The following is a 14,291-nucleotide window of genomic DNA, read 5'->3' as shown; positions in this document are numbered from 1 at the left end:
TGCCTTTTCGTGTTTATTTTTAATTTTTCCTCTGGTTTGTTTATAGCCATGACATTTTTGTTTTTTTGGTTTGTAAGTGCAATTAAAACCAATTTTCGATTTAACTCAAAATGTATCGAAAATTATAAAGCTTATAATAATGTTGTTGTTGTTATATGATGCTATTAAAATATTGTGATGATTATGATTACTTGGATGATAATGATTGTGAAGATGATAATATCCTCTGCGTTTCATTTAAGGATATAATATTCGGCAAGTATATAGTAACTAACATTCATTCCGGTAGATGACTTTATTGTTTTATGTGGATAATAAAAGTCAAATCCTTAATATTCAATACTACAGCCATAAACTAAATATAATACTTTATGTAACCGGTTAGTTATATTTCTAGTATGTTCCTGGATTTCCAAATTAATAAAACAATGTTCCATTTACAAGATACTGGCTCAAAAGTAACGCAATTAATGAAAATGTAAAATTTTTATTTTAAATAAGAAACTGGTAGTAAATATTTTTTTTGTAGAGGTTATGTATTTGACAGGGGGTTTATTCATTTTAAAAGAAATGTTTAGTTTATCATTTTATAAACGTTAAAATTCTATATACTTATGTATTAAAACGGAAACATTAATTTTTATTCTAATTTATAATATCGCACATGTACAACTAATTATCCATACTTATACGATATTTTATCATTACTTTTAGTATAAATATCCGTAAAAGTAGCATGTTCACACTGTCCATAAAAGTGTACGCTTATAATTAATCGCTGTTTTATGTACACCTTATGCAAGCTTTAATTGAATCTTGATTGCTATCATTTTAATAAAACGTATGTGAAAGAAATGGGTGAAAGGTAAATCAGGATGCAGATTTTTTGATCGATATTACATATATTTGATACACACATACACATAATATAAATACATATATAAGTGTAAGAGGAAAGAAATTTGTTTCTTAAATGAAATGTAGGTCATTAGTGTTAAAAGTAAATGTAAAACTGAAACAAAAAAAAACTTGATAATTATTACCTGCGTTTATGAACACACAGGTTGTTTGTTTTAATAATATGTTTTAAGATTTATAACCTAATTACATTAAATGTTCTTTCTTTTGGTAATGGTCAATGGAGATAAGAAATTGTTAAAACTGAGTAAAAAAATTTTTATTAAATTTTACAACATTTTATTTATATAGGAAAACAAATTTTTAAAATTGAAGCTAATAAAAGTTGAGGAAAAGTGAATTTTGTAAAAAATATTTTAAAGGTATTTTTTTTAGATTTAATTTCAACTAAATTTATAAATGAAAACTATCTGTCAGAAGTTTACAATACATTAAATATCATTTTTAAAGGACATGTTAACTGTCAAATTAATTTTTATATTATGGTCATATTTTGATGTTTATGTTCGGTACATTCTGACAAATGAACAACAGTATTAAGTTCTCGAAAATTTTGGTAAAAAAGTGAACGGTAATAAAGTGACAAAAATTCAGATTACAAGTTTTTTTTTGATTTTTTTCAAACAGCCTTATCTTGTGCCTTTGACTACACATTTACCTAACAATCAATGTCAAAAAATTTATTATATCGTTATCGTATCACGTATCACTTAAGTATATAAAGTAATATTGAAAGGAATTAGTTTTGTATCAAATAACAATAAATATCAATTTTTAATAATTTTATAACTTTTTCTTAAGTCAGTCTTCATAAAGTATACAAGTTTCTAAGAAGTGTCTTAAAAATTTAAGAAATATAAATTAAATTTTTTTTTAGGTTCTCTTCAGGAAATTGCAAATATTTTGATAGTGAATATCCAATAATTTTTCTGTTAACAATTTAATTTGCTTAAAACATATAAAGAAAAAAAATTAGGTGTAAAAATTAAATAATAAAAATAAAAATGTGTGTTGCCTTCTTTTTTTTGTTATTGTTGGCATTCCTTCATTGCATTTTTTTTCTTTTGAATCAATTTAAAGCTTAACAAATATTTTTACAAAAGGTTTCCATTAATTTATTTTTTTTTGTGTGCAAATTCATATTTGGCACATATCCGAAAAAATAAAACCGAAAAAAAGGAAAGGATAAATAAAAGAAAATTCAGTGCAATTTTTTTTCCTCAACTTTTATTTCTTTTTTACGTACATATACGCAATATCATGAAATAATATGCTAACAATGAAATAAATTTCAAATTCAATTGTCAGTTCAATTGTCAGATTTTTAATTTTTCATATTATTTGTCATAAAATTTCTTAGTTATGTAATAATAAATTATAAAATTACTAAGTTTAGAATTAATGTAAATTAATTTTCAATATTCGCGGCCCGTAGTCTTGTACAGTTTCAAATAATATCATTATAGAGAGCAGCAAAAGTTACATATGTACATATGTATATATTTATAGAGAGTATTTATAATATATTTATAGGGAGCAGTTGAGTGAATTACTCAAATTAAGCCTTATTTTTTACAACGCTGCAAAAGCTCTAAACACAACAGCTAAAATGTACACGAGAATTTAGCATCAGTTGTCGCTTAGAATGTGAGCTAAAAATTAAACCAAATTTAAAACAAAATAATTTAGAATTACATTGTCAAAATTTTGACAGCAAATGTTCTAAATGTTTGTACACATTAGTGGATTAACAACAGAACATAGCACGGCTATATTTAAATATTTTTGTTATGTCAAGGGAAACACTAAATATTTTGTCATTCTTTGTTTAACAATATGTAAACAAATGGCCAAAGAATACAAATGGACAAACGCCCTATCACTGTATAACATGTTCTAAATTCTATGGGCGAAAATAAAAGTACACAACACATTCTGTTTTAAATTATGCCTAATTAAAGCTAATATGTGCTTTTTTTAAATTTTCAATTTCATCTCTACTTCGACTTTTTTTTTAATATTAAAATTTTTGCATATAAAATCCAAAATGGTATCATCCACACTATCGGTCATCATATGTAAATTGACTCTTTGGCAGAAGAATTCCATTTCGGGCGATATATTGATAACACAACAAAAAACAAAAGTAAACAAAATAAAAAAAAAGTTGTGTACATTTTTTTTTGTTGCTTATAACTGTCAATTTTATTTTATTTTCATTTTTACGGAACCAGTTTTGGACTGGGGGCTTGATGTTACCACAAAAAAACAAAATATCATCTCTGGTTTAATTTTTTTATGATGCGCTATATTTATTGTACTGTTTTCTGTTTTTTTGTCATTTTGGAAATTTATTGACTTTCCATTATTTTTGTAAATATATGATTGTATTTAAACGAATAGCGAACAGTTTAAATTTAAAAAAAGAAAAATTATGCAATAAAAATATTGAAATATACAAGTGTGTATATGGAGTGGAAAAAGTTGCTGTTTTTTTAGTGCAAAAATGATGCAAATTAGAAATGGAGATAGATTGAAATGGAGAAAGGTCAAGGTTAGAAAGATTAGCATTTTTATTGTTATGGATGTTGAAATTTTGATAGATTTCAGATTTATTTGTTTCAATTTAAAAATAAAAATTTATAGGGATTTTGAAATTTTTTTTAGCAATTTTTTTTTTATTTTTATACCATTAAAAATTTATTATGATTAAAATGTTTATTTATAGCGCACCAAATTAAATATTTAAAAATAGTAAATATTGCTTTTTTTCTTTACGTAAATTTTGGACCTCTTTTGTAAACCAATCCATTTATATAATATTTGTGTATTTATAAAAAATTTATAAAATTACAAAATTTAAACATAAATTTTTTTAATTTTATAAATTTTATAAATAGCTTTCATAAATGTATGTAATGTATGTATATGTCTCCAAATTGGTAATACCAATAATTTTATATTAGAAGAAACAATAAATTAAGATTATTATAACTTTAATTATTAAAGTAAGACTATTAATTAACTAGAAAAGTAAGCTGGTTTGCTGCAACACTGACAAAACTCAAAATTTTCAAATATAAATTTTAAAGTGTTGGATTTAATTGGATTTAATATATTCGTTATTTATATAATTTTAATATGTAAATTTGTAAAAATATTTCAGAAAGCAATAATATGTACACATTTATGTAATTCAACAATTCAAAGTACATTTAACAATTTAAAATGTCTCGAAATAATTTATGAAATTCTGGCAATGCTCTATATATTGTATATGTATATGAAATAAATTAATAGATAAATTATGAGTTTTTATAATTTATTAAACATACATACATAAATACTACACATTTGTACTCATATTTAATTGAATAAGACATACTAGAAAAAAATGTAATAAAGCGCTAATCTAATTGCTAGCAGTTAATTTGGAGAGAAAAAATAACCTAAGCTGAAGTATTTTATTGTAGCAGTGATCAGTTTAACTTTAGCAGTGAACGGTTCGGTAAATTTATTTTCAAGTTCGTCATAGTATTCAAAAATTCATATTTTTTAAATTATTTTTCAAAAATAATTGAAATTATTTAATAGATAATAGTTATACCAATGTATAACAATAATAATAATTGAATTTAAAGTTAAATATAAAAAAACTTTAGAAATTGAAGATGAAAATTTAGTTCTTATACTATAATAATTATAAATCAAAGTGATTTTAAAATTTTTTTTCATTTTTTTTTCAAGTGGTTAATGGCTATAATATTCATATTTGAATTGAAAAATTAATCTAATTATAATCAAATATAATTCTTATTATATAATAATATTTAAAGAAATGCAATGATATCAAATTTTACTTAAAACGAAAAATCGAAATTATACCGTTATACAATATGCATTCATACATTTTTATTAATACTCCAAAATATTTTAACACACAAATACATATAATAATTCATGCATGTATTGAGTTGAGTGCGCATTTTGTATAAGATTCGCATACATTTATATTACGTAAGTATTGTGTATGTATATTTATTATTCTTAAAATTTAAATACATACATATATTATGTACTCATTTAAAAATTCTGAATTTTTTTTTATTATTTTTAATTACTCATTTCTGTATCCTTTATATATTTACACAAATTTCATATTATTATTAAATTATAAAATTATTTTTTGTTACACGCGTTGAAACACATTGTATACATACATATATAACATGAGCAGAGCTACGGTATGCATAAAATATACATGAAGTTAAATATAATAATAAGCATTAAATTATGCTAAAGACAAAAAGATTCAGACGTAAGAGCGATAATGGTTATTTTAAGATTCAACTTTCTAGCAATTTAATTTTTATTTATTTATTTATTACATAAATTATATATTGTATGAAAATAATTTTTAAAAATGTTTAAAAATAAAAGAAAACTGAAATTTCATTTGAAGTATTTTATATATATTGTGTATGTAGGTTGGTTTTATGTAAATATGTAATAGCTCTACATACATATATGTATAATATATATACCTTGAACAAGCGAAATGTACGAATTTTTAATTATAAAAGAAATTTGGAATTTTTATGCATATGTGAAATCTTAACTATAGGCTAGTTTATTATTTTGTTGAAGCAGTAAATTTGAAATTATGTATATGTATAGATGTATGTACATATTTCTATAACGATATTAAAATTATTATAACCAAAATACTTACAATTTTCAAAAATTACAATTAAAAATTATTACTATTGTATGATAGTGTAGATTTTATAAGCATTTGATGTGGTACGCTTATGTGGTTCTCATTAATATTATAGTTCTGTAGGAGCAATATTGTAGTTCTGCAGGATTCTAAAATAAAAGAGTTAAGTAAGTGTCAAAAATTTTAAATAGATTTTTTTTTGTCAACGGAATTTTAGCTATTTGTGGTAATTGCTTAATTTATTATGATTTGAAGTCCGAATTTTAGTACATAAATTTCGGCCATTTATTTCATCAATTTTTTAAATAACTACAATGTAATGATATATTTTCATGTATATTTTTAATGTAAGACGATGCAACGTGTTTGACGATTTAATTAAAAATATGATATATGTATAAAAAATAATTTTTAAAATATATAAAAATTATGGCATCCAATGGGATGGCAATAACAAAAATAACAATGTAAATTAAATTTATCATTAAATTAAAATTTTATTGTTATTATTAAATTATTATTATTATATTTTCATTTTTATTGTCATGTACATTGTATTACGTTATATACGTATAATTCGTTACGTGTATATTCACTTTTTGTCTTCCTGTTTTAAATGTTTATTATGATTATACAATAATTATGTTTTCATATAAAAATGTATACGTTGTGGGCTTGATACAAGTGCCTGTAATATGTGAATACCTATAACCTATTTGGTTAATATTATGGTAATGATGATGATGAAGTCTGGATTTTATTTTCTTTCCTTTTTTTTTGTAATTTCGCGTGCATTTTTTTTTTTAATTTTATATTATATATGATAAATATTTGCATTTCAGCGACAGAAATCATTTATTGTACTCACAAAATTATTAATGTCCTCTACGAAATAAAAAAATTGTATGAAGAATAAAAAACAAAAAGAATGGGGTAGAAATAACAAAAAATTAAATATATTATATACGAGATCAGCAGTAGGGCATTAATATTTTTTCATCATTTATGTCCAATTTATATAATTAGAACAGTCATACTAATTAAAATTTCAATATATATAATATACATATACGCATTTTAATAAATTTGTTGCATATACATAAGTATGTGTTTTTAAGTATTTCAACTTTTTTATGAATTATATTGTGTATTTTGCATTTCATAATCTGGACGTTGAGTTGCCTATATAAAAGATATTAAAGCCTTAATGCATATATGTATGTACGGCAAAAACAATAGGTGGCATGTAATGAGCACAAGTTCAAAAAGATAGCGCGATCGTGTAAAACAAAAATGTGATAAATTTGATTTGGTAATGCTTAAATGGTGACGACCTCTTAAGTGGACAATTCAGTAATAAAAATTTGTAGTTTCACTCCTAAAACTTAATATAATATAATTAAAAATTTTTCATTAATTTTCAATAAAAATTATTCAAATTATCTTATGCATTGCAGTATATTATATAACCATATAAATCTCCATTTTTCTTATGCTCTCTTCAGCAGAAAACAGGAAAGAAGTGTGAGACAAATTTTATTAGGAAATTCAATTATTTATAATTGCGGTGAGCGTTGGTCGGTCTTTCTCTACAAAAATAATACAAGTAAAATTTTCATTTTATTAATTTATTTTTCAAATATCACGTCTTCTCTAAATCTAATATATCACATACACGCACACAAATTTCGGTTTATTTTATTTTTTATTGATTACACTTCAATTTAATTTTATGAGGATTTTTAAATTTTTTTTTTATTCTTGAGTTCTTCTCGTTTTTGTTTTTTTTTTTTTGTTGATGGCAATATAATTTACCACCAATTAAATTGAGTGTCATCATTAATTAGAAAGGAAAATAAATTTGACCATTTCTATATGTATTGGTTGCCGTCAAAACAGAAGAGAAGAGAAAATGAGCCCTACTTATATAACCATGATATCAAAATTTTTTTTTTTAATTTTAAATTGGTAGCCAATATCACATTTTTTATTTTTGCATTTTACTTTGTTAATTTATTGTTTTTATTATTCTCTTTTTTATTATTAATTTGTTAAAATTTTTTTCTCTTCTTTATGCTTTTCTGTTCTTGTGCTTGTGTCCTTTTTTTTAATGTCATGTTTTTTGCTTTTATTTGCTCTCTCTTCTTATGTTTTGTTGTTTTTTAATTAATAGCTTATTAAGCCCTGCTTTTGCGTTAATGAACATAAAGAAAGTGAAAAAGAATATGCAAGTGTAGAAAACAGGAGCAAAACCGAAAAAAAAAATTAAATTTACAGTACCCATCAACAATACACAATTAATTTTCTCAATTTTCCGCGAACTTCATGTCGAAATTTAGTTATAAAAATACAATGTTATTTTTATATTTGTTTTTTCTGTTTTTCCAACATTATACTTTTTTATTCCAGTAGGTTTTTTTTCATGTTTTATATATTATTGTTTCTATCTATGTTTTAGTCGTCTCAAGTTTATAGTTAACTGGGATATTGATTTCTTATTTTAATAGAAATAAAAAAATATACGAATTTTCACATTTTCATTTAAAATGTTTTGAAGTTTTATAAAGGGATAAAAATTTTCACTGAGAAGAAAAAGACGTAATAAAAATACAAGTGAAAGATGATTATATAGATGGCGCGCTGTTATTGAGAGGTAAAAAAGATGCCTTCCCAAGTCATGAAAGAAAATACAAGAATTATAATGCTGTAAAAAAATTTTTTTTGTAAATAATTATTTTATTAATAATTTTATTATTACAAAATTACTATACGTATATATATTGCACGAAAAATTGTCGCCAATAAACTCATTAAAAATTGTAAAACGTGAAGTGATTTTTAAAAAAGCAAAAAAAAAGGGCAAGCAAATAATTGAATTTTTTTTTGTGTATTAAAACCTTTTCATATTATATGCGTTCCATTTGGCATAAAAAGAGAAATTGAAAGTTGTTGAGCGTAATTAAGAATATAGATGGAGGTAAGAGAGAGTGACTGATAGTAGTTGGAAGTATAGTTACTTCAATAATTGGTAGAAACTGAAAATAATTGGGACTAACTAGAAATAATAGGGGCTAACTGGAAGTATTGGGAGTACAAAGTTAATCGAGATTGAAATGCTTTTTTGTTATTTTATTAGGGGCTGTTTGAAAATTTGTTATTACAGGAGTAAAAACTATACAGTACTCAAATTTGAATATTGTGAATTTGAATTTGACAATTGATTTTTGAATATAAAATTACAAAAGACATCTGCCGGTTTCCTTGTAGAACTAGTTTACTTAGAATATTATAGTTAAAAAGTGTGGGGAATATCATACGATTCTAAAACGAACACAATCGTATAGTGAAGAAGCGTCCAATATGCATAAAGTGAACAGCGTATAATGATAATTAATCAAAATTCATTAATGAAATTCATTTCTGAATTAAATTGAAATTATATAAAAAATAAAAAAAAATTATTATGCAAGAAAATAAATGAAATGATTAAATCAAACGTGTATACGAAAAATGAATTTTCATTTTATTTTTCAACGTTTGTGTAAGGAGGAAAAACAACATTTTTTTAAAATATTTTCCACTAATATTAAATTTATATAATTTTAACTTTATTGGAAAAAGATACCAAGAGCAAAATTATATTTAAAAAAAATGCGTAATATAAAAGGGTTCTGCAAGAGTGAGACTATGTTTATGCAAAAACTTTTTTTTGACCAGTAATTTTGTAATATGTGTAGTAGTAAATATTATAAACAATGTCTATTATTAGAAATAAATTTTTGTAAATTTATAATATTTTTAGATTTTTTTGCATTTATTGGATTTATTTTGGATTATTTTCTTTTTAAATTCAAAATGAATTTTCTCTTTTTTGGTGTTTCTCTTTTAAAAAGTATAAGTATGGTGAATTTTAAATGAAAGAGAAATAATCTAAAAAGGTAAAAGAAAATTTCCTTCAAAAGGATTTTTGTTTGCTTTAAATAATTCTTCTACTAACCACAAAGAGCGTTTTGAAGTTAGAAAGAATAAAATCAAAAATGTGTAGTCCTACTTTAATATGTTTGTACTCTAAATTTCTATTATTAACTTTAAGAACAAAATTTTGGTATATAACTTTCAACTTTCCGGAAAAATTTTGAAATATTTGGTAAATTATTAAGTAGGTGGATTTCGTTCAATTATAGTGGTTCCATCAGAATATAAATATGCCAGCGAGCATTTCACCTATACTTCTTCCCATAAACTGGCAACAAACTATTTTTGTTATTATAAAAAGTATTTTTTCTCCCCAAATAAAAATATTTCTTTTAATATAAAAAAACAAATCAAAAAGTCCTGGGAAAAATTAAAGTTTTTTGGTATACTCTCAGTAGTCAGTACTCATTTTCTTTCGCTCTCATACACTATTGGACAAATAGTTCTCATTCCGTAACAGTAACTTTATTCGTAATTCTCAGAATTAACTCTTTATTTAGGTACATATGAGATTTGCTATATTAATAAATCGCTGAATACAAAATCATTTTTATCGGATCAGAAATCTTCCCGATTTGATTTTTGACTCTTTAAGAGGACATTTATTTTAGTTTTATAAAAATGTTTAAGAAAATTATTTCGTATCTATGAAATTTAATATAACAAATAACTTTAATAAAATATGCCATGGTTTTAATTTAATGCATTTTAAATTAATAACAGGTTTTTTGTCATACATTCATAAATTTACTTGAATTTATATTTGTTATATTTATTTATTGAAAATTTTAAAAAATTTATTTTTTGTTATGTTCATGAGGTATAAAAATTTTCGAATATTTTATTAAAAAATTTTTATATTAAGTTGTAACCAAAGCCAAATTAATAACCATAATATTTATAGCTATAATTTTATAACACTTAAGATGCTATTATTCAGGAATATAACACATTACATACATATTATAAAAATAAAACAAATATAAAATAAAATTAAAAGTCGTGAATTTTATGCAAATTATTTTTTGAAAAAGCTAAAAGTTAAGAAAATATTTTCTATTATATAAAATATTTTTACAATTCTATATAATAATATAGTTTAAAAGATCTAAGGTTATGGACCTTTCAAAATATTGCAAAGTATGTGTGTGGTGTGTGTTTACATTCAAATTATACCTAGAAGTACGTACGTATGTACATGTATAAAAAATAATGTTTGTATACGCAAGAATATAATTTAAATTTTTTATTGACAAATAAAAAACTTTATGAAGCAAAGTGTTATATTAATGAAAAAGTAAATATGTATATGCACGTATACGTATATGTATATGTATGTATATTATAATATAGAAATGTCATGCCATTGTCTTTTAGAAAATTTACATCAATTACTAGGATTTTTTTTCTTTCTTAATTCTTCAAGGAGATTGAAAAACAATGATAAAAAAATTTCATTCTGACAGATTCTAGGATATGTTACAAATTTTCGATTTAATATGAATTTGAAATTTGTAGGAGAATGCGATGTAGTGGCATGCAAAGGTATTAATGTAAATTTTAGTTTAAGAATTTTATAAGTAGATGGTTGATGAGAGGTGACAAATTTTTATGAAGTTTTTATGATATTAACCTTCATTGGTTGTAGTACATATTATTTTTATGTTCAATATAATTACGATTTTCCTCATTTCGAATTATACTGCAATTTTCGTCTGTCATTTAATTGTATACATATATTTGTTACAAACAAGCCCTATTAAATTTACAAACCTCAAAATTGGAAGTTTAAGAATTTAACAATCTATAAAGATCCGGTTAGTTGTGACAAAACAAATGTCAATCATATGTTAACTGGCAATCATGTACAGACTGATGTCTTGACAAGAATAGATATAGTTTTAAGCAATATTTTTGCTGTGTTGACAATAAAGGTAAAATTTATAATATCTTTCAAAAAAAAAAAAATGCCTATTTAGAAAAATATTAAACAATAATCAGAAACTTAGGGCAAAAAAGCAAGAAATGAATTTTACGATATAAGAAAACCATAAGAAAATAATCAATTTTTTCCCTCAAAATTTTTTTTTTTCTAAAATTACCATATAATTTTCTAGATAATACATATACATATTTTTAGTATACTTATATCTAGTACAGTGTACTTTATATTTCAATATTTTTTCTTCCTATCTTCCTTTATTAAACCATTTATGTGTTTATTTTATAAGTTGTGATGGCCCAATTTTGATATTTGCTCCTTTAATATAAAAACAGAAAACAAAAAAATTTTCAAAGTTTCTATAATATTTTACATCTGGTATAAATTTAAAACAAAAAAAATAATTTTAAAAAGACATAGAGCGGAAAGAAAAGAATTTTCCATAGTAGAAAATAAAGGTTATGGTTAAGATTATATTAACCTTAAAAAATTAATATAGAAAACAAAAAAATAAAATGTGTGTTGTGCAAAAAATATAGATAGAAATGGGATTGAACGCGAAAACGAAATCATTTACATTTATATTTGATCAAATAAAGCGTTCCTGGTTTTTTTTAAATTCGCATAGATAAATATGAATGTGCAAAAAAAAAGCAACAAAAAGTTGTTGTTTTCTTGAAAATATTGTGCCGATTGTTGTAGAACTTTTTATCAGAATTAAGAAATAAAAAAAAAAACTAACAAATTTCAAATAGATTTTCTATATTTTTAATAAACATTTAAGAAAGGATTATTGTTGGAAGTAAAATTTGAGAATATTTTCAGTATTATTTCAATTTATTTAATATTAAAACCGGCAATGAAGTGTTATTAAAAAATTGCTTATATTTTGTCCCGAATATTTTAATTACAATGTAGTTTTATATTGAATTTAGTAATTTAAATGAATTTAAATGAAGTATGGGTAAACAGCCTAGAAGCATGCAAATCTAATAAATATAAAATATTATATAGCAAAAATTATTAATGGCCACAATTGATCAATAAGTAGCTAGTATAATTTCAGTTACAAAAATAAAATGTACTTATTAATACCACACCGATTGTCCGTCATTGTAGATTTTAGATTACTGAAGAAAGATGTGAGCAAAGAGACGTCTCACCCTTCTGGCCAATGAAGCTATTGCATTCCCTCAATATCAAATTTGTAATATCCCTGTATATTTGTAATATTTGTTTGCAAGGTTCCAACACTGAGAAAACCTCGCCCAAACTATGCGTGTCTTCTGACGGCCAGAAAAGGACAGTTGCACAGAATATGTATGGCTGTCTCCTCACCACGTCGGCAGAATTTACACAAAATGGAATTCAATTTTCCCAGTTTGTGAAGTAAATTTTTCGTCGGATAATGCCCAGTGATGGTCTGAGCCCGATTTTAATCTATCACTACAGCTTTGCAGAAAAATTTCTGGATCAAGATGGAGGGAAGAATTTAGCATGATGACAGTAGCCGCCAAGCGAAGATTTTATTCCCCCTCAAAAAGACGATAATTATTTACACGGACATATAGTGTGGACGGGAAGCTATCTCACTCCTTTTTCCTTTAATAGAAAAGAAGAGACTAATTGGACGAAAAGAGCTTGGGTGGTTGCTTCAATGTTTCCCTCCCCCCGGTAGAAGAATGTAATCCTACGCATAATTGCCACGCTAAGATCTCCGAAAATGCTAATAGGGCTTTCCGGTATGTGAAATGGGTGTTTTTTCAGCTATCAATATTATTTTGTCAGGTATAGAACTTTGTTTTGTGGTAGTTGACGATTCTACATTGATTGATTTTAGATTAACATGATCATGATTAAAAAATCCTGCACCAGTACAGTTTTTCATACGTCACCTGGAAAAAAAATAAATAAAATATAAAAATAAAATAAGATTAGACATTTCTTTAGCTTAAAATGATTAATGATCATATGAAATTTACAAAAAAGACGAATTATACAAATAGTTCTAAGAAAAATTCACCAATGTACAAGAGTATGTGTAGGGAGTTTTTTTGTGTTTGGAAGTCTCTTGTGATGTAGGTTTTTATTAATTATATCCGCAATATGCATGCATAGAAATGTTACTTGTGACTGAGCTATGATGGCATTTCTATAATTCTATGAGAAACTTTTCAACTTTTAAAAGGAATCTTAATATTTTATAAGGAAGGAAATTTCATTTATAGTCCTGCAATTTTTATATATATATATATGAATATTTTTTATATATATATATATGATTAGAAATGTAATTGAGAATATTTAACGTGTATATATAGATATTTAATTAAAAATTAATTTTCTTTTTTCTCTCCTTCGACCTTTATTTAATTTTATAAACTTTCCCGGAATTCTTCTTAAAAGGATATTATTTTTTGTTTTTTTTTCTCTTTTTTGTTAGGATCATATATTAGAATGGAGAGTTTTCTTTTGAATATCAAGAAAAACTAAATAAAAGCAAAAAAAAATAAAATAAAAAAAAATTCTCATTTATTTTACAAGGTTAGATTACAAATGTATTAGTGTTTATGCGTGAATTCTTGCATAAATAATTTAAAAAAAATAAGAACAAAAATTAAATGAAAATGAGAAACAATGAATGAACGAAAAAAATGAAGAACAAGCACAACTAAAGAAGAAAAATAAAGCAATAAACAGGGAAAATCCTTGGTAATAATTTAACAAAGAATAACA

General features: G+C 23.7%; 1 protein-coding gene across 1 annotated transcript in view; it reads left to right on the top strand.

Moving 5' to 3' along the window:
• Window positions 1-158: 158 nt before the first annotated feature.
• LOC129612713 (dynein axonemal heavy chain 1) overlaps window positions 159-14,291 on the top strand; it is a 30,948-nt gene continuing 16,815 nt past the window's right edge. Inside the window, exon 1 of the mRNA XM_055526469.1 lies at window positions 159-255. Within this exon, the coding sequence (XP_055382444.1) occupies window positions 159-255 (97 nt within the window). The remainder of the gene's footprint in view (window positions 256-14,291) is intronic.

This window comes from Condylostylus longicornis, unplaced genomic scaffold (assembly GCF_029603195.1).
Source record: "Condylostylus longicornis isolate FDR11 unplaced genomic scaffold, ASM2960319v2 ptg000076l, whole genome shotgun sequence".
Classification (NCBI taxonomy): Eukaryota; Metazoa; Arthropoda; class Insecta; order Diptera; family Dolichopodidae; genus Condylostylus; species Condylostylus longicornis.
The sequence above is the reverse complement of the archived record's forward strand: the minus strand, read 5'-3'. Positions and strand labels throughout refer to the sequence as shown.